At 35.9% G+C, this 19425-nt stretch overlaps 1 protein-coding gene across 3 annotated transcripts in view; it reads left to right on the plus strand.

The window, feature by feature from the left end:
- The window catches only part of SH3GLB1 (SH3 domain containing GRB2 like, endophilin B1), a 39070-nt gene extending 20241 nt beyond the window's left edge, over window positions 1-18829 (plus strand). For 2 of the 3 annotated variants that reach the window (XM_030327322.1, XM_030327321.1), the window contains 4 exons: window positions 6505-6594; window positions 6982-7082; window positions 13550-13775; window positions 14142-18829. In XM_030327322.1, coding sequence (XP_030183182.1) covers window positions 6505-6594; window positions 6982-7082; window positions 13550-13775; window positions 14142-14249 — 525 coding nt within the window. In that variant the 3' untranslated portion in view covers window positions 14250-18829. The remainder of the gene's footprint in view (window positions 1-6504; window positions 6595-6981; window positions 7083-13549; window positions 13776-14141) is intronic. The other variant, XM_030327320.1, reaches the window with a different exon arrangement.
- Window positions 18830-19425: the final 596 nt, after the last annotated feature.

Consider the following 19425-nt stretch of genomic DNA (forward strand, 5'->3'; position numbering starts at 1 on the left):
TAGTATTTCGAGGTTTAGACCTCACTTTTAGGTATACAAATACAGAAAATACATCTTCAAATAACACAGTATTATGAATGTCCCTCTGCCTGCTTAAGCATTTATTTCCACAGATGTCTAAATCTTCAATCTGTAAACTGAGCACCATCATATTACTTTAACCTTAATGTACACATATGAGAATTTAAAGCTTATTAAAAATATAAGGATTGACCTGCCTTTCATATTTCCTTAGGGTATGCCAAGACCTGGCTGAGGCTGACTGAAAAGAAAATGTGGTTAAAGGCATCATATATTCATAAAATAGAAATGATCTTTGAATAGGAAAATTGTGGGTAGGCAGAAGGGCTTTCATAGCTGAAAATTTAGTAAAAATTATAGGTAACTGCAGCAGTTTTTAAAGTGATGTTTCCTTAAATGATTCTAATTTAAAATCAAGCATCAACCATGTTTTTTGTCTTTAAAAATTTGTATCTTTTAGAAAATTTTGAATAGGCACCACTATGTGACATTCCATAGAGCAATATAGTTTATTGTGGGTTTTTTTTAAGTAGAAGACCATTTTTCAGCTCTCTTAATACTTGTTTGTGTGTTCTTTATTGTGAAGAAGTAACTTGTTTCACTGTGTTCATTGGTATAATGTGTTCTTTGTCTCTTACCTATGCACTTAAGCAACTAAACTCAGCTCGCCTTGAAGGAGATAACATTATGGTAAATTTCTCTTACATGCTCAACTTCCTGCATGTAAAATGGCTGAAGGTTTGTTGGCCTACTGTGTTTTCTACATCCTCAGTAAAGTGCCTTCTCTTGCTATTATCTGCATGTAAAAGTCTAAAGTAGTCGAAGCCATGAATTCATTAGTCCAGCAAAAATCACAGGGAGTACTAGCTGAAGTAATATTGGAACTTGAAGAAAAGAAATTGTGTTCTAATTGCCAAATATTATTATCTATGCCAAATTCAGGTTTTAAAATATGAATTTATATATAAATATATAGTGCCTTTTATACCTAGTAATTAAGACATTAATTTGGCTGGCACTTTGCATTTTTACTTTTAGCAAAGAAAATTAACAAAATTTACTTAGAGAAAAGGGTAAGGTATACAGATTTACTTTGTTTCTTAGTATCTTTGATGTTTACCTTAACTTTCACCCAAACTCAACATTGAATTAATTTCTTCAGTTTCAGGCCAAGACACTCCACCTCCCCCTGATATTTTGGGTATTTTTATAGTAGCAAGGCCCATTCCCTATCCATTGCTAATTTACTTTGGAAAGCTTCAGGATATTAATTAATAGCCTTGGGTAAGAATTGGGAATGAGGATTGTTCTATATATGTTGAGTCTGGCTTGAGGAAATTTTTGAGATGTTAGTAATTTTTAATTTTTAACAAAATGGAAATTCATAAAATCTGAATATAGCCCCAAAACTCATAAACATTAGCCAATAAAGATTTATAGATGTGGTGTTTGGCATTATACTGCTAGATAAATTACTTCCATAGAAGTGACATGGAATCTGTAGTACAGTTTATAATAAATTCACAGTCAGCTGTTTTTATTCCATTAGCATTGAGCTGAAGGGGGGAAAATGTCCGTGTAATCGGAAAGTTTATGTAAACAATATTTAAAATACATTTTTGTTGTTTAAACTACTATGATCACCAAAGCCCTGGCTAAATCAGGGCCTTCCTTAGATAGCAAGAGAATGCATTCATTTATTTCCATTGTCCTATTTGTAGGTGAATGAAAGTGTTAGACTATTTCAGTCATTGGTAATTGTCTATAGATCATAGGTTTTCTTTTATTTTAGGTAAAAGTATCCTAAACAGTTAGCAAGACTATGTTCCATTTATTAGGCATTTGTGTTACTACTGATGTCATCTACTTATATGTGTTTAACTCTGGTAATTTTAAACTATTTCTCAAGTATAATGTGCTCTACCAGTGGCTATATCAATGTTCACTGTCTATTTATCCTTGCTTTATTTTAGTTTCCCAAAATTCTAGAATTTTAGACCTAAATGAGAAATTAGAAATTACTTAGTCCAAACCTCTCATTTTACAGATTAGAAAACTACAACTAAGAGGGGCTAAATAGTCCCAATTTTGGAAAACTATTACTCTTATTAATTTATAAAATTAGTATAAGATTCAAAAATTAACAGTATTGATACATATGAAGGCATACTTTCACAGTATATTAAACTATACTGATTCACTATTGTGTTAATGTGACTCCGGAAAAGGAGAGTATGCCCTTTGAATTTAAAATAATTACATTTTTCTATACTAAGTTGTAGAAAATGTTAAATTCCAACTTTCTTTCATGCTGTATATTTTTCTCTAATTTTTAATGCTGGCTAGATTTGGGCAGAGGAAGTGACAAAAGTAAGTAAATTATTAAACTACAGAATTATGAAACAAGAATTTAATTGTCATTCATTCAGTAAATATTTCTTGGACAACAGCGAATAGGATAGGGCCAGTGACAGTCTTTGTTACTATATCTTTGTTACTTATAAAATCTGAAAATTATTATAGAAAGCTCAGATCTCTTTGGCTAGTAGTAGCTCCACAGAGCAGTAGAAGAATATTACAGAGATGTACTGTGCACACACTCTGATAAATACTAGATACATGCTACATTAAGTAGTAATATTTACAGTGCTTGCCAGGAAACAGTTTAAATACTTGGTTTACTTACGTGACAATTATGTAAAATATAGTTTACGCCATGTCTTGTATATTCAGAGATTGAATATATCATATGTCACACAAATGAGTTTCCTAGGTAACCAAAGCTTGTTCCTCCAGCACCAGAGCTAAGTCTTCTGTCACTTTAGTTGAAAACAGTTTTAAAATAGTATTTTACTGCTCCATTAGGTAAATATAGGATAGCATGTATTTAATTTCATTTACAGTTAGGGTCACTATTATAAATGTACATTATTGTACTGTATAACAATTAGATCTGTTGTTTGTTTTTGAAGTATGTTGTCTCCTCCCTCAGTGTTGGACTGTCACTTAGAAGCCCCACATGACTGCTACTGCTACTAGTAGGCCCTCTTTCTGTATTTCCATTTCTCATTTTATCTAGGCTGGGAAATAAAATAATAAGCAAGAATGTAAGGAATAAAATTATGACTTTAGGCAGATTTGTTTCAAATGCTACTTAAGGTCTTCAGAAGCATTTTTTATTTACTCCTCATGTTCATGCCTACCAAAATTTGACCTCCAGATGAGGACAGTGCTGGAGATTAAGGGCCGGTGGTAACTGTGGCCCCTATTTTTTTTTTTCAAACTTTAACTTTTTATTTTTTGACTTTATAGGAATGCTGACTATACAGTCTGTTCCCTGAATAGGTTATGGGGTTTTGACTCTATGAATTGGAAATTCAGTATGAAATGCTTGACTTCTTCCATCCTCTATTGTGAAATCCATTTGTCAGCTTAGTTATGTTTCTGCCATGGCCTCTGGTTGTTTCTGAACCTCTAGCATGAAAAGAGGGCAAAGTAACATGGAAGAGAATATAAGTTGAACAATGAAACCAAGGTCTCTTCCACTCTGGTTAGCAAACAGATACACCAAAAAATCTCTGATACTGCAGTCTCTGTAAGTTTGGGAAATATGTGATATATACAATGGGAAGAAGCCCATGAAACAAATATTTATAGTGTGTGTGTGTGTGTGTGTGTAACTTAAGAAAATATATCAAAATGGATTTAGGGAGATTTTTTTCTTCCATACTCACTTCTGTCATTTTTATAATTTAAAAAATATATAATTTTAAAACTTCATATCTTCAAATGTTTTAAGATTTAAGCCTATAGAAAAAAATAACACTGAACAAAATTTCACAGCAAATGCCTCAAAAGCATAACCACCAAATTTCTAACTTCTAGTTACCCAGTCCTGATATCACAGATCAACAAATTCTTGCCCTTTTTCCAAGTTACATCCTAAAAGAGTTCTTCTTGCTTCCCTAACCCAAGTTATGCTGTCATATACTCTGGCAGGAAAAGGTCTTTCCCCTAGAACTCTTTGTCTTAATTGTAAAATTCGTCAGGGAATGAGGTCTTCTGGAGGACAGAATAAAAACCCTTAAATGTTTAAAGAAAGACAGTTGTTTCTTTAAACCCTTTTTATCTGTCTTTCTAATAGGGATCATTCTCTTCCTAAGTAAATGATGCCAAACCTATTTTAGATACCTCAGCCTTTTATATTAATTATTATGATCATTATATGTGTCAGCAGTAGAGATGGTTTGGGACATCTGACTGCAGCTACCCCAGGCGTATACTGAAACTTGTTCAAAAAATGGGATTCATTTCCTTCCTGTCATTTACCTTTTCTAAATACAAAGTCTGAATTGTTCAAAGAATGACTTCCTAGGCTTTGTAACATGGTGCCTTTCTTCATAATGAAATCATTCAGTTTTGCTCAAACACGGAAGACTGATCTCTTATCCTTTGTGAGATCATTTTATAACTTTTTTTACTCAGTGTCCTTAACTAAAACACTTCCACTTCATACTCAGACTTTCCAGTCCCTTAATCTATTATCTAGCTTACTTGTTTACACCTTGTATAGAAATATTGCTATTTAGTAAGCTTTTCTGCCCTTTCTACTAAAAGCCATTAAATCAAATTGTACTTTCACTAGTCTTGTTTACTTCTGAATTTCATTTATTTTGGGTTTATTATGGTAACTTCTTAAAACCGTTCTGTATTCAAGCAAGCAGAACAATAAATAATGCAAATGTAACTCTGAAGTGATTGGTTTTCCTTAACTCTTTACTTAGGAAGAATATTGATTGATTCTTTCCTTCTCCTGGGACTTTTTTCTGCTTCATACTGGCTTCTAGATGAAACTTGTAACTTCAGCTCTGTTATCAAAGCACCATGCATTCTGGTTTCAGCCAAGTAAAATTTAATTTTAACTTTTGAATTATTGAGTAATTCAAGCTCATTTCCATAAATCCAATCTAGTGGTCACTTCTTAGTCACTCTGCCAGGTCTGTTACCAGTGGGATGAAAATGATTATAGCAACTGATTATTTTGCTTCCTTGTTGACTGGTTCACTAGGTTAACTATTGCCACCAAACGTTGACGGAGAGGAAGATGGGATGTGCAAGGAAAAAGTTTAGACCTAGTTTTTATACTTACTACAGTCTTAGAAATATTACTTGGATAGGTGGGGGGAGCTATTTATCCTGGAGAGGTAGTATAACATAACAGTATTAATGATATTCTCACCAATGATGATTCCCTGTGTGGGATAAGCTGAGTATTTTGAGTGAGATGTGAGATTTTATTTTTCTCCTCCTCACTTACTACCAACCAACTCTGGCTAAAGGTTTAAGATGTTTTTTATTGAGTATTTACTACTTTTATTGAGTTGATTTTTTAGTGAACTATTTTGTCCCAGCGCTGAACCTATATGAGAGGGTTGAACCTAGTAGTAGTGGAGTGCTATTATATACACCTCTTTCCAGCCATGAGGTCAGTGACTTCACCTTGGTAGCTTGAAATGATGTGTGGTTGGAGTATTTGCACCATGAAAATCAGCACATTAGAACTCCCCCAACCCCAGCCAGTTTATCAGCACACTACTGATTAAAGGTCACCCATAACTTGCAGAAAAACCCTAGTACATCTTGTAGATAATAGTGATGCTTAAGCCATATAAAATGCAAAGTTTAGAAAGAAAACTAAAAAGTCACCCCTTATGCAAAAAGAGTTCCTTCTTAAGGAACCTAAGAACTATATGTCTAGAAACAGTATGTTTGATAACTAAACATAAGAGGTTAAAATCTAGGGCACCTGAGTGGCTCAGTCTGTTAAGCGTCTGACTTCAGCTCCGATCATGATGTCATGAGTTTGAGGTCATGAGATCAAGTCCCACATCAGGCTCTGCGTTCTCAGCTCAGAGCCTGCTCCTGATCCTCTGTCTCCCTCTCTATCCCATCCTCCCTCACGTGCTCTCTCTCAAAAGTAAACAAACATTAAAAAAAAGAGAGAGATTAAAATCTTACGGCTTTACTCTTAAGTTTTTTCATTTGAGATTAAAGTCTATCTTTAACTTCAAAATAAATTACCTATAGTAATAATTGAGAATTTTTTCAAATATACATATAAACTAATATTCTTAAGATTTTATAAAATGTTATGACCTTTTATATTGACATGACAAAATACATGACAGTATATTGACTGTCCCATAGTAGTGTTTCTAGGCTTTTATGTGTATGTCATTAAGCTTTGACATTAATAGATTTTTTTGAGTCAATTAATGGTAAGGAATACATTCTATCTAGATTGAATAATATAGAAAAGCTGAGGTGTAGAGTTCAGGGAACAGTTTAAACTCAAAGCAGAATGAGAGCATTGCCAGCTCATCATTCAGGGTTTACCTGAGAGATTTGTAAACTGTCTAAACAAATGTACATAAAACGGACTAAGTCATTAAGCAAAATTCTAAAACTATATTCCAATTTAAGTCTGAACAGGAATTGAGAATAACCCAAAGTGAATTTGATCGTCAAGCAGAGATTACAAGACTTCTGTTAGAGGGAATCAGCAGTACGCACGTGAGTGTTCATTAACTGTAAGTTTGTTTGAAACAGAAGACTTTGATGGTCCTAAGGCACTTTGAGGGGGGAAAACTGAACTTCTTTTTCAGTCACTTATCAAGGAAAATTTAAATTGTGGCACTTTCCAAGATACATGGAGAAATATCTTAAATTTTTGTTTATACTTCATCACCTAGTTCTCCCACTATCATCATTTGTTGGCCTTTATTGGCTACACGTTTTGTTCTTACACTGCTGACCGAGGTCAGTCTCAATAAGCCTTGTAGTAGAATGCTAGTTACTGGTGTTTTGCCATGAGTATATGTCGTGCTTTCTTGCCCCTTGGAATTTAACACTTTTAAGTAGATTATAGAACTGAGAAGTAACTGTAACTTTCCTTTACAGGCCCATCATCTCCGCTGTCTGAATGACTTTGTGGAAGCCCAGATGACTTATTATGCACAATGTTACCAGTACATGTTAGACCTCCAGAAACAACTAGGAAGGTGGTAATTTCCTTTTCACACATAAAACTCCTGATAAGAGAAGAAATTCAGATTTTTGCATATGAACTAATGATAGAGGTGAAGATTCAAAGAATTAAAGGCTTGTGTTAGCTTGCTTAAAATCAGATTTTTTTTTTCTTAAGGAAAGTAATTGTCAGACTTGTGAGGTAGCAAAAACATTTTGAACTCTCCTGGCACCAAAAGTGTTTGAAGTTCACTTTTCTGTGGAATACCTTTGCAATTAGTTGAGGAAGATTAACTAGTTACATTGACACGTATTTGCCCTTAGAGATCAGCTAGCTAATTTATACTTATTCGTTACTCACTTGTTCACTGCTTAAAAAAAAAAAAAAAAAAAAAAAAAAAAAAAAGTTTTGGAATAGTCTGTAAGACCTCAAGCCCATTGATGTTATTATTAAAAATCATATTTTAATATACTTTAAAGCAAAGTGATAATGTATAACATGCATAGCTCAGTCATTCATTCATCAGATATTTATTGAACACTTGCCATATACCAAGCACTGTTCTGTACTCTAGGATTATATCAGCACACAGAACAGGCAAAATTGCTTACCCTTATGGAGTTCACATTGTAAGGTTACACTGGAAATAAAATGATGTATAGGACAAACATGGTCTCTACAAGGTCTAGATGGAAATACCTAGGTATTTAAAGTCTAGCTAGAAATAAAGGCCATTGGGGGATGGGCCAGATGGCAAGTGGAAAGGTAGAAGTGTAGGTTCCTGCAAGGGACGTCTAACTGTGACTCAGGTGGGTCTAGCAAAGTTTCACAAATGAAATTATTTTAGTGGAAATAATTTAGATGAAGAAAGGGGCAGGGACAACAAATATTCAGACAAAGGAAGAACACGCATGTAAAAAGGCCAGGGAAAAAGAGTAGTATGGCAAGTTCAGGGAACTGACAGTAGTTCGTTCTGGCTAGAGTGTACATGGTGTTTGAGTTAAGGAATGGGATGGTAGATGAGGCTAGGTGAGTGAAGCAGGGTCATGTCACCAATGTCCTGTAAAGTAAGTAATAGTAAGGAGTTTAAGATTTATATAGTGAGAAACCATTAAAGCAGGGAGTGGGTGATACATAATATTTGAAGGAAAAAATATCAAGAGAAGATAATTTTAGGAATAAGGTGGGGTTTTTTTAAGTGGATTCAATATTCTTTTCTGCATAATCCTTTAAAACTGGGCTTAGAATAATATTAGGCACATCCACAAAACCAATTTTAGATCTTAAAAATGAATCGTGGTCTGATACCATTGGTTATTCCAATAGGATTTACAGAAGATTTACACTTCTGTATATTTAAAGTTTTGTTAGTGGTGTTAAATACCTGAAAGCAGAACACCACTTTATCCCCACATCGTTACAACTATTTTAAGCCCAAGAAGCCTTAGTACTTTCTTTTCACTGTGTCCTGATACAGCAGAAGGGTTGCTGTTGTTACCATCTATACTTGCACTCTGCTTAAAGCCATACAAATGCTTGGAACTCTTCCATCCAAACAAAATGCTAGTTATTGCACTTTAGGGTAAGCTCAGACATTACCGTGAACTGAGTGCTGCTGTTCTGGGGAAGAAAGCCTGCCCTCAAAGAATTAGATTACTGGTAAGGACCAGTGATAGAGAGTGGGGGAGGGGGAGAGAGTTTAAAGTCTTTAATGTTGCAGGTTATACTTTTTAAGAGTGTATAGAAGTATTCAGTTGCAGAACTTGACAAATCATCCAATTCCATGCTAATTCAGAAGCTATTTCTGAGAAGTAGAACCAGGTTATAAGAGCAGTGTTAGTAGCAGTAGTAGTAACTGAAAACAGTAGTCATTTAGGAAGGGCTCTAGTTGTCCCCAGGCACTCCTCTAGACACCTCATATGTAATGTTACAGTCCTCATACCTGTGAGGGTGGGTACCATTATCCACATTTTACAGATGAGGAAACAGAAGCACTAGTCACAAGGCTAGCAAATGTATTTTACTTTTAAATAATTAGAAGGTTTTAATACATCAAGCTACAGTAGCAGAAAGTCTATAGTTTTTAAAATATCAATAAAAGTTCTTAGAAGGTAAAAATGGTCTTTCAGGGTTTTTGTTGTTGTTTGGTTGGAGGGATGGGGGTTGGGTGTTTTTCTTTTTACCATTAATTCCCCCAAAGTGACATAGGTAGAGGTCAGTGGTGAACAAAGGTTAATTATACTAGTAAATTTGAAAGTAAAATTCCATAGTTAGAGGCTTTAAAAACACGTGTGTATAAACACACTTATGTGGGGAAAGAGAGGTTTTTTTTTTGTTTTTAATCTTCAGAAATGTGTATATTTAACCACTGCTGAGGAACTGAGTTCACTGAGCAAGAGATGCTAAGAAATGTGTTCCTAACTTTATAGTAAAACCTGAATTAGAAATTAGTTCTTTTTGTCATTAAAACCCTATTATCTATCAGAGAAACATTTGCTTTTAATTTTTAAAAATGCACTATTCCAGGCATGAAGGATACAGCGTAAACAAAACAGAGCAAATCCCTGTCTTCGTTGAACCTACATCTATTTTGGGGGCAGAGGGAAGTAGAAAATCGATATGGCTGTGAATTACATACTACATTAGAGGGTGATAAATGCTGTGAAGAAAAATAAGTGGAGAAGTGCCTTGGTTAGGGGTAAAGGTTTGCACTAGTTAGAGAAGACAGACCTGAAAGATGAGAGGAAGCAAACCATGCAGGCATCTGAGAAAAATTGCTCCAGGAGAGGGTACAGCAAGTACAAAACCCTGAAGCAGGAACATAGCTGTAATGTTCAAGCAACAGTGAGGAGGGCTCGGCTGGAGATGAATCGAGAAAACGGGAGAAAACGAAAACGGGAAGCTGGGACACATGGGGCTTTGGCCTTTATTCAGAGGTGAGAAGCCTTTGAGGGTTTTGCCCTGAAGAGTGACAGATTCAACTAGCGTCTAATAGGACTATTCTTACTGCTCTGTTAAAGATAGATGCTAGAGGGCATGAGTGGAAGCACACAGAACTGTTTGGAGCTGATTGCAAACTTTTAGCCTAGCCAGTCAGAAGATGATGGTGGCTTGGATCATGGTGAATGTGATAGATGTGATAGAAATGATCAAACCCTGGGTACATTTTAGAGGTAGAACCAGCAGGATTTGCTGACAGACTTCATTTACACAGGGCTCAGAGGAGTTAAGAATTATTGCAGGTGTTTGGCCTGTGCAACTGAAAGAAGGGAGCTGTAGTTAATTAAAATGGGGAATGTCACAGGAGGAGGTGGTTGGGGTGGTAGATCACCCCAGTTTTACACCAGAAGCCCAATTTTAGACATAATGAAGTTTGAAATGTCTATTAAACATCTAAGTGGAGATGGCCCAGTTTTAGGATATGCAGGTCTGGAGTTTGGGAGCTAAATTAGAGATACAAGTTAGAGAGTGGTCAGCATATCAGGGATGTTTAAGTCTCAGACTAGATGAAAGGTAGTAAATATAGGCAGAGAAAAGAAGAGGGCTAAGGGCTAAACCCTGAAGTACTCCAGCACAGCTAAGGAAGTGGCGGTAAGGAATGAACAGTAAGGTAAGATATAAACCAAGAGTGTGGCCTGGAAGTCAAGTGAGGAAGGTACAGGAAAGTGGAGGGAAAGGATCCACTGTGATCACTAGATATGTCAAGTGAAGTGAGGAAAGTCAATAGACCATTGGATTAGAACATTGAAGTCCTTGCTGACCTTGACAAGAGTAGTTTTGGTAGAACAATAGGGCCAGATCATGTCTACAGTGTAAGAGAACAGAAGAGGAGGGACTATGATGGTAAGTTTAGATAAATCTTTCGAAGGAGTTCTAGTGTAAGGAGGAACAGAAAAATGAAGTAGTAGCTGGAGGAGAAAGTGTGTCTCGCAGATTTTTGTTTTTAAGATAGGAGAAATCAGAGCATGTTTGCAAGCTGTTGAGAATGATACAGCACATAGAGAAATAAGATAGCATGGGAAAAGGAAGAATTGCTAGCATGATATCCTTGAGAGGTAAAAATGAGATTTTGTGCACAGGTGGAGAAATTAGCCATAGAAGCATAGACAGCTCATCTGTAGTAAGAGGAGAGATGACCACAAACACGTAGATGTGTCCTGATTGTTCTCTTTCCTCTCTGTGAAAAAGGAAACAACTCATCAACTGAGTATAAGGTTAGAGGAGAAATTGCTAGAATTTTGAGGATGGATGAAAGTGTATGAAATGTTAGAAGAATGGAAAGTGAATGGACTTAGAGAAATGTATGGCAATTGCTAAGCAGCATTGTGGACCCACTTGAGGTTCCTACTCATAAATTGAGGGCAAGGCCAGACAACATGGTTTTGTACTTTTCTCCTCTCAACAGTAAATAACATGGAGTAGGTTCATGATTTTTACCAAATGAGTAATTTAAAGTGAGGAATATAGGAGATGAAGACATATGCAAGGGAGTGATTATAGTAATTACCATGGCCATGAAGGGCATATTAGTAGGACCATAGATCCACTATAGACTTGTTGGAGAGTACTGGGGAAAAAAAAAGGATGATGGTCAGACAATGGGATGTTGGAAATTATTATTGCAAGGGTTATAGTTTTTGGAATTAATGAGGTCTAGATGAGGCAGTAGAAATGGGTGGCTGAACTACAGGATCAGGTACAGAAAGAGAAGATACCATGGATCTGAAAAGGCAAAGTGTTGGAAGAATTGTCTCTATGGATATTATAATCACCAAGTGAGATACAGTATCTGTGAGCCAGGAACTAAAATCTTGTAGAAATGGAGAAGGGAATGAAACATCCATAGATGATGGCAACAAGAGATGATGGGTAGTAAAGAGTCAAATAACCTGAAATTCCAAGATTGGGTGAGATTGTAGAAATGGTAGTGTAGAAGAGTGTAGAAATGGTAATGAGGACCATACAACTCCTACTCCATCCACTTGTAGACTCAATAAGTATGAAAAATAAAGACAAGCATAAGAGGGTGAAGGAAGGTTTAGAGAAGAGGTTATGAGACTAACGAGAATTGTATTGTTGGCTGACTGATTTCCAGATGGCACAGTGGTCATAAAGAGAAGAAGGAAGTTGTGTTTTATTTAGGGATGAATTTCACCCACCTTACCAGATGAGACCTTTTGTATTTATTAAAATTTAAATATGAATTTTCATAGGAAATTTTCAACCTTAGAAATGGCTGGATGAGAATGAATATAGGCCAGCCATTTGCTGCTCTTTTCCATGTAGTATTGGAGAAACAGTAGCTTTACACTAAATTGAAAATTTTAATTATCTTTAAAATATTTACAAGCACATTTGTCACAGAAATTTCACTAACTTCTTTTTAAAAAAAAATTTTTTTTTAATGTTTTATTTTTTCGAGAGAGAGACAAGAGTGTGAGCAGGGGAGGGGCAGAGAGAGAGGGAGACTCAGAATCCGAAGCAGGCTCCAGGCTCTGAGCTGTCAGCACAGAGCCCAACGCGGGGCTTGAACTCACGAACCGTGAGATCATTACCTGAGCTGAAGTTGGACGCTTAACCAACTGAGCCACCGAGGCATCCCTAGATTTCACTAGTTTCTAATAAAACTTCACTATTTTTCCCCTACAAAAAATACAAGACAGAATGAGCTTGTGAAATTTGCCCTATTCTCCCATCGAGTCTTCATTATGGTAATTATTACTCATAACATAGTATTTGTATGTCCATGTCCTTCCCTTGTGTATATGTCCATAAAGGAAGGGTGTTGTTTCATCCTTGTGTCTTTAGCTTGTGGTAGTGATGTTGGACATGTAGATTTTCCATAAATATTTGTCATTTGAATGAATAGGAAAGTGTGATTGGACCAGTTTTATAAAAAGAGTTTGGTTATTCAAATATTTCTCAAAGAATTAACTTGAGAAGACTTCACTCTTGTGGTGGTATCTAGTACAGAAGTGTTATTCGTTGATATTTTTATTTAACAATTCATAAAGGCAAGAAAAGATTAATAAAACATACTAGTAGAAGTTTTTAAGGATAAACTCATTTTTTTCTGGAAATAGCATGTTTTTTTTGGGGGGGGGGTTGTTTTTAAACTTCAAGTTTATAATTTTAAAGACAGCTTTGAAAAAAACTTCCAAGTACTTATATTTGAAAACCACCTGCATGGGGCGCTTGGGGGGCTCAGTCGGTTAAGCGTCCAACTTTGGCTCAGGTCATGATCTCGCGGTTCATGAGTTCAAGTTCCACATCAGGCTCTGTGCTGACAGTTCAGAGCCTGGAGCCTGCTTCAGATTCTGTGTCTTCCTCTCTATGGCCTAAGAGGCATAAGTTAGTTAGGGTACTTTGCTATTAAAATATTACATCTGTAAATCTTTAGCCAAAGTGGAAGTTGGTAGAAAGTAAACACTGCCACCAAGTGGCGGTATTCAGAAGCTATAGTCACTTGGAAATTGATAATTGGCCATTTTTTTCCAACAGTTTTCCATCTAATTATTGTAACAACAATCAGACTTCTGTGGCACCTGCACCATCTGCTTCATCAAATGTGATTGGTTCTTCTGCCTTGACTTCAACAAGTGGTCTGGTAATCACCTCCCCTTCCAATCTCATTGACCTTAAGGAGTGCAGTGGCAGCAGGAAGGCCAGGGTTCTGTATGATTATGATGCTGCAAACAGTAGTGAATTATCACTTCTGGCAGATGAGGTGAGTAATATATGGGTTTAAGAAGAAAACTGTATCATAGATTGACATACCTTCTAGTATTATAATAAAACGCAAATTCTTTATTACTTCTTGGGAAATAGTTTATCATGAATGCTTTCATAGATTTAAGATGGTTATATCAACATTTTATAAAAATTTTAACTACTATTCTTTAATAGAATAGCACAGATTTAAAGTTTTTAACTGCTAAATAACTAGAAAATTTCTAAAACTGCCTCTAATAAAATCCTTTATCTTTCAGCAAAATTAATAATGTTTAAAGAACTTTGATAATGAATAGCTTAAACAAGTTACAAATGTTTATTTTCTAACATAGTTAATAACTGGAACTATTTTATTTTGTAGGTGATCACTGTGTTCAGTGTCGTTGGAATGGATTCAGACTGGCTAATGGGGGAAAGGGGAAATCAGAAGGGCAGGGTGCCAATTACCTACTTAGAACTGCTCAATTAAATAGGTGGACTATGGAAAGATTACCCATCATGACACCAGTATTTATATACAATTAACTCTGAATAAAGCAGGTTTAAGTATCTTCCATGTTAATGTTCTTAGGAGACTGAAAAGAAATACCAGCCATCAGAAACCAGCCTTTCTGCCAGTGAAATTGCATGGTAAATATTTCATTACAGAATTTATGTTAGTGCTTTCATGCCAAGAATGTTTTCTTACAAAATTCCCTTTCTACTGAGTTTCACTAATAAGCAGCTTCTACTTTTGAGCTCCAACTTAAAGCAGAAGAACTGTTTTCTACTGAATTTTTTTCATTAATGGCAAGCTTTTTCTTTTATGTAAAATAAATTTATTGTGAATTGATATCAGTGACTCATTTATTAGGTATAATTTAATAGCCAAAGAATAAAATTAAAATTTGTTTTAAACTGTTGGTTTTAAAAGAGCTCTAGGGTGTAAGCCTCTTTTGTGAAAAATATAGTATTTCTGAATGTTTCCATAAACAGAAATGCAGTTAATCTACCATGTTTACCTTGTTTTCCAACAGAAATGGAGTGATTTCAATATTGTATCTCATTGGTTTATTTTGGAGGTTTGGTGGGGGGGGGGGGGGGGGGGGTTATTAAACACTACTGAATGATTTCTTTTAAATTTAAGAACAACTAGTCCTTGAAATCCTTGAAAAGGATTACCATATTTCTCTGGTATATATTTTGTTAAGGTTCTAAAACATCTGGAACAAGTTCAATTTGCTAAACAATGTTTTTAAGATTGTTTAATTGGCACAATTTAATGCATAATCAGAACTGGATCTGTTAAGAACGTATTTCAGTAAAGAGAATGTGTTCTTATGGAACAACAAATTCTTATCAAAATATTGATTAGTGCAACTACACTCATTATAGAGGAAAATTGCATACAAACAATACATTTTTGGTTACTCAATTTACTAATGAAATTTTGAATATTTATTAATGAACTTAGGTTATGTTGATCAGGATCTCCGGTTGTGAAACACACTTACAGTCAGAAAATTGCTGTTTGGAGCATTGCTATGAATCAGCAGATTGTTTCCATATTAGGACTTCTGCATTCATTCTCATTCGTTCATTCATCAAACATTTGTTTGAGGGCCAGGCACTCTGCTGATCAGCTGGGGATACTACCCTGAACAAGATGCACAGTCCTTCCCCCTGCAGACCTTAAGTAAATAAATAGGCAGTTGCCATATAACAGAATCCATGTCATGATAGAAGGAATGCAGGGTGTTGTGTTTGAGACCTTTTGAGTCACTTAATTTGGATTTGGGGAGTGGGAGATGGTATGGAGGGGAAGTGTTCGAGGCAGAGGGAAAAAGAGCCTCGAGCCAAGAGAATGTGACACGTTCTGACAATTGAAAGGAGTTCAGTCTGGCTTACTCGTGAAGTGCAAAAATGTAGTTCATTTCTTCAGGGAATGTTAATGCATTAAAACACTTTTTGGTACTTTAAAAAATGAACACATAACACAAAAAGTATTTTCAAATTTATTTAAGAGCTCCTAATCAGAACTTTGTCAACATGTTGATAATAATTTAGCCCACAGTCCAAACTTTAACAGTAGTTGTTACCCTTTTATTTCTGTTCTGAGACACATTCCTCTACAATTTTATAATTGTACAAAGACACTTTGATTCACACTGTGAATCACCATACTCGTAACCCTAACAGGTGTTCAAGCTGGTTAGTTAGCTATAGCACCAGCCAAGTGAGTGAACTTTTTCTTTCCCCAGAAGGGAAGTCTGTAGCCAGCCGAGAGTACCATCTTTTATGTTACATCAGTCCAGGTTTAGGATTTAGGAGATCATAGAAAAAATCTAGGTCAACTTAAACAGCAACTGGAAGTGAAGTTTATGAGAAGTAGAGTAGTCAAGGAGAAAAAGTATGCATACTGGAGTGAAACCACCCTGAGTTCAGACCCAGTCTTCCTCATATCCTGTGCTCTTTGAGCTTCAATATTATATAAACTGTTGCTTCCTTTTTAGTAAAATAGGGATAATAGTTATGCCACCTTAAGGTTATTGTGAGGATTATATAGCAAATGTTAACTTGTATGGTAAGTCTTTTTTAGGGAAAAGTTTGACACATAGTAGAAACATTCTGTAAATACCAGTTTCCCTTTGTTAGCCCCCATAGCTTCCTGACCAATCCAGACTATAGGCCTTGTTTATGACTGTGTACCAGAGATACCTTTTGTATCCAAGCTCTGTTCTACTTACCTGTATCCTCTACCCCCTTTAAATCACACCTAGATCTAGGTTTAACCTCACCAGAGCATAAGTTTTATCAGAACCTTTTGTTTTCCATCAAATGAATGTTGACTCTAGTAATCCAATAATGTTAGTAACCTTCAACAATGTTAAGGTCCAAAGGCTTCTAGTGCCTTTGTCTACCACAAATCCACCATAATATATGGGCTTGTTCTCATGTTCATTGCTTTTTATGTTAAAGGGGTTTTGTTTGGTGGTTTGGGAGGTTTTTTTTGGTTTTGTTTTTTGTGGGTTTTTGGTTTTGGCTTTGACTTATGAAGTCATAAGTTTGATTTTTACTCAGGTAAAAGCCCATAAAGTTTCTTAGGCATAGAAGAAAAGCTTGGGAAGCCTAATAATTTATGGTGCAATTTAAAATTATTTAAATAAGCTCTGTGGCCCAGAGCTTAAAGGTATAGTAACGTGAAAGATGCACATACGAATGATGTAATAAACTTGGAAATAATTGTAGGCTCTTTTACAGACTGAAAAAAATTACTGGATTGCCTCTACATCTGTTCTCAAAGTAATCTAACCTGAAAGGTCATGGTGTTAAATCTTTTTTTATGGTGCTAAATCAGAAAAACTGATACATTAGAACATTAGATCCCAGAAATGGGAATGTGCCTCATTCTGAGTAACAGGAGAAATAAGAAACCTGAGGCTAGGGTCACCAGTGGGTTCGAGTCCATCCACACAGTCTGCTGTTACCCACTAGGACAAAAGAACAGAATGTGAATGGAGGAGCTGATACAGGAGCACCTTTCTGAGATACTGTGGGAGAGGTGACAAGTGCAGGACAAGAAGCAACAGCTCCGTTTACCCAGAGGCTCAGCTCACCTCCATGCTTTGTTGACAGGATTCCTCAAAAATCTCTTCCCTGCCTCCCAAATGCTTAAAATTTTGAGATCTGTGTTGCCTAGTATGTAACACTTGAAGCCTGAGTAAGGAGCCATAATAGCTAGCTAGCTTTGCCTCAGCCCCTCCCCCAGATGATTAAATGGCTGTTACCTTGTGCCCTTCCTCCCACATTATCCTAATTAGAAAGTCTACTCAGTTAGGGTGCAGTGGTTCTCAGTGTGAGACCCTAAGATGCAATATCAGCATCACCTAGGGACTTGTCTAAAATGCTAATTCGTATTTCCAAGTACTTTCTTTGTTTGTACTTAATTTTTTGTCTTGAAGGGGCTATAGAACTGCTCTTAGTTCTTTCATGTAACATTTTTAAAAAATAGTTTTAAGACAAATTGTCTTTATTCTAGCACTATCATAATTTTAATTATATAGAGAGTTACTTTTATAATTTATTTAATATATATCTGTCAATCTACAATATAGGCTCTCTGAGATAGAGGCTATAATTCTTTTGATCACAAATTTCCAACAATACAAGACCTAGCATGTTTTATGTACTCATTAAATACTTGTCAAATGAAAGGGGGGGAAAGGCAATTCGTAAGCCTTATCTGAGATCCACTGAATTAAACCCAGGGGGTAAGGCCCCGCAATCTGTTTTGGTGAGTTTGAGAACCACCTCAGTAGAACAAAAAACTTGCCTTTCACCTTCAGGTACTCTTTGACATCACTTGAGAATTTTTCCCTGCCTTCTGTACTGTCACCCAGCACTGTTCTCAAGGGTAGAGGCACCTTGCTGGGCTCTGTTACAAGTGGGTGAGATAAAGGTATGCTTAGTGTGTGCAAGGGAAATCTTGCTTGGAATGCCAGTTCTTGGTTGCTGTGGAAGGTTTCTTAGGAATGAATCCCTTAGTCTGAAGAAGGGTAAGCTCTACGACCACCCACATTTCCACTTAAACACAGTGACAGTTGGACATCAAAGCACCCTGACAAGCCATTAAAGCAGTTTCAGACTAATGTTTACATCCCTGTGCCTCAGGTTACTAAGCTCCACTCTCATTCCTACTTCACAGGAGACTTTTTGAGAATTGTTAATGCTTTTTTAATAATACAAGTCATAGATGTGTTGGTAAAAAGGGAAAAAAAATGAAAATTTAGTTTGAAAGATAAAAATCACCTATCATCCCACTATCCGGGAGGACTGTTATTGAGGTATATAGCCTTCCAGACTCTTTTGTGCATTTATACATTTTTTTTTAATTGGAATCAAGTTGTACGTACTGTTTTGTAACTTTTCTTCACTTGACAATACCATAACTATCCTGCTGTGTTGAATCTATTTCTACATCTTTTTTAATGGCTGCACAGTATGCCATCGTATGTGCCACATTTTATTAAACTATTGTTGACTTTTAGGCTGTTTCCAATTTTTCACTAATAAACTGCTCTAAAGAACATTGTGTTGCTAAATCTTTTATGTGTTCTTAATATTTCTTTAAGATGAATACTTGGAATTGCTAGTGGAGAGAATATGCCAGTTTTTAAAAGCTTTTGTTACTGCCACTTTGCCCCCTAGAAAACACCAATTTACACTTCTATCAGTAGTACATAAAAGAATACTGTTTCTTTTTGGAGGGCTTCCAACTAAAGATTCTTAGGGCCTTCAGTTTAAAACTGAAGTGTAAGAGGAAGGTAAAATGACCCTGCAAAATTAAGACAAGATCAGTCTTAAATTATTCCAATGTGACGTCATTTACTGTTCTACTTTCTATGATGTGTTTTGTAATCCTTTGGGAATGTTTGTAGTACTAGCTTGCTCCTTTAATTCAATCTCCTGGAAACACAATCACCTTTCTGACTGTGGTGAAACGGTAAGAGAACACTCTTGAGTGGAACCTTGTGGTAATTTTTTTTATTATTGTTTATTTTGAGAGAGAGAGAGAGAGAGACACGGGGGGCAGGGTGCAGAGAGAGAATCCGAAGCAGGCTCTGACAGTGCAGAGCCCGACTCGGGGCTCGATTCCATGAACCAGG

The sequence above is a fragment of the Lynx canadensis genome, chromosome C1 (assembly GCF_007474595.2).
Source record: "Lynx canadensis isolate LIC74 chromosome C1, mLynCan4.pri.v2, whole genome shotgun sequence".
Lineage (NCBI taxonomy): Eukaryota > Metazoa > Chordata > Mammalia > Carnivora > Felidae > Lynx > Lynx canadensis.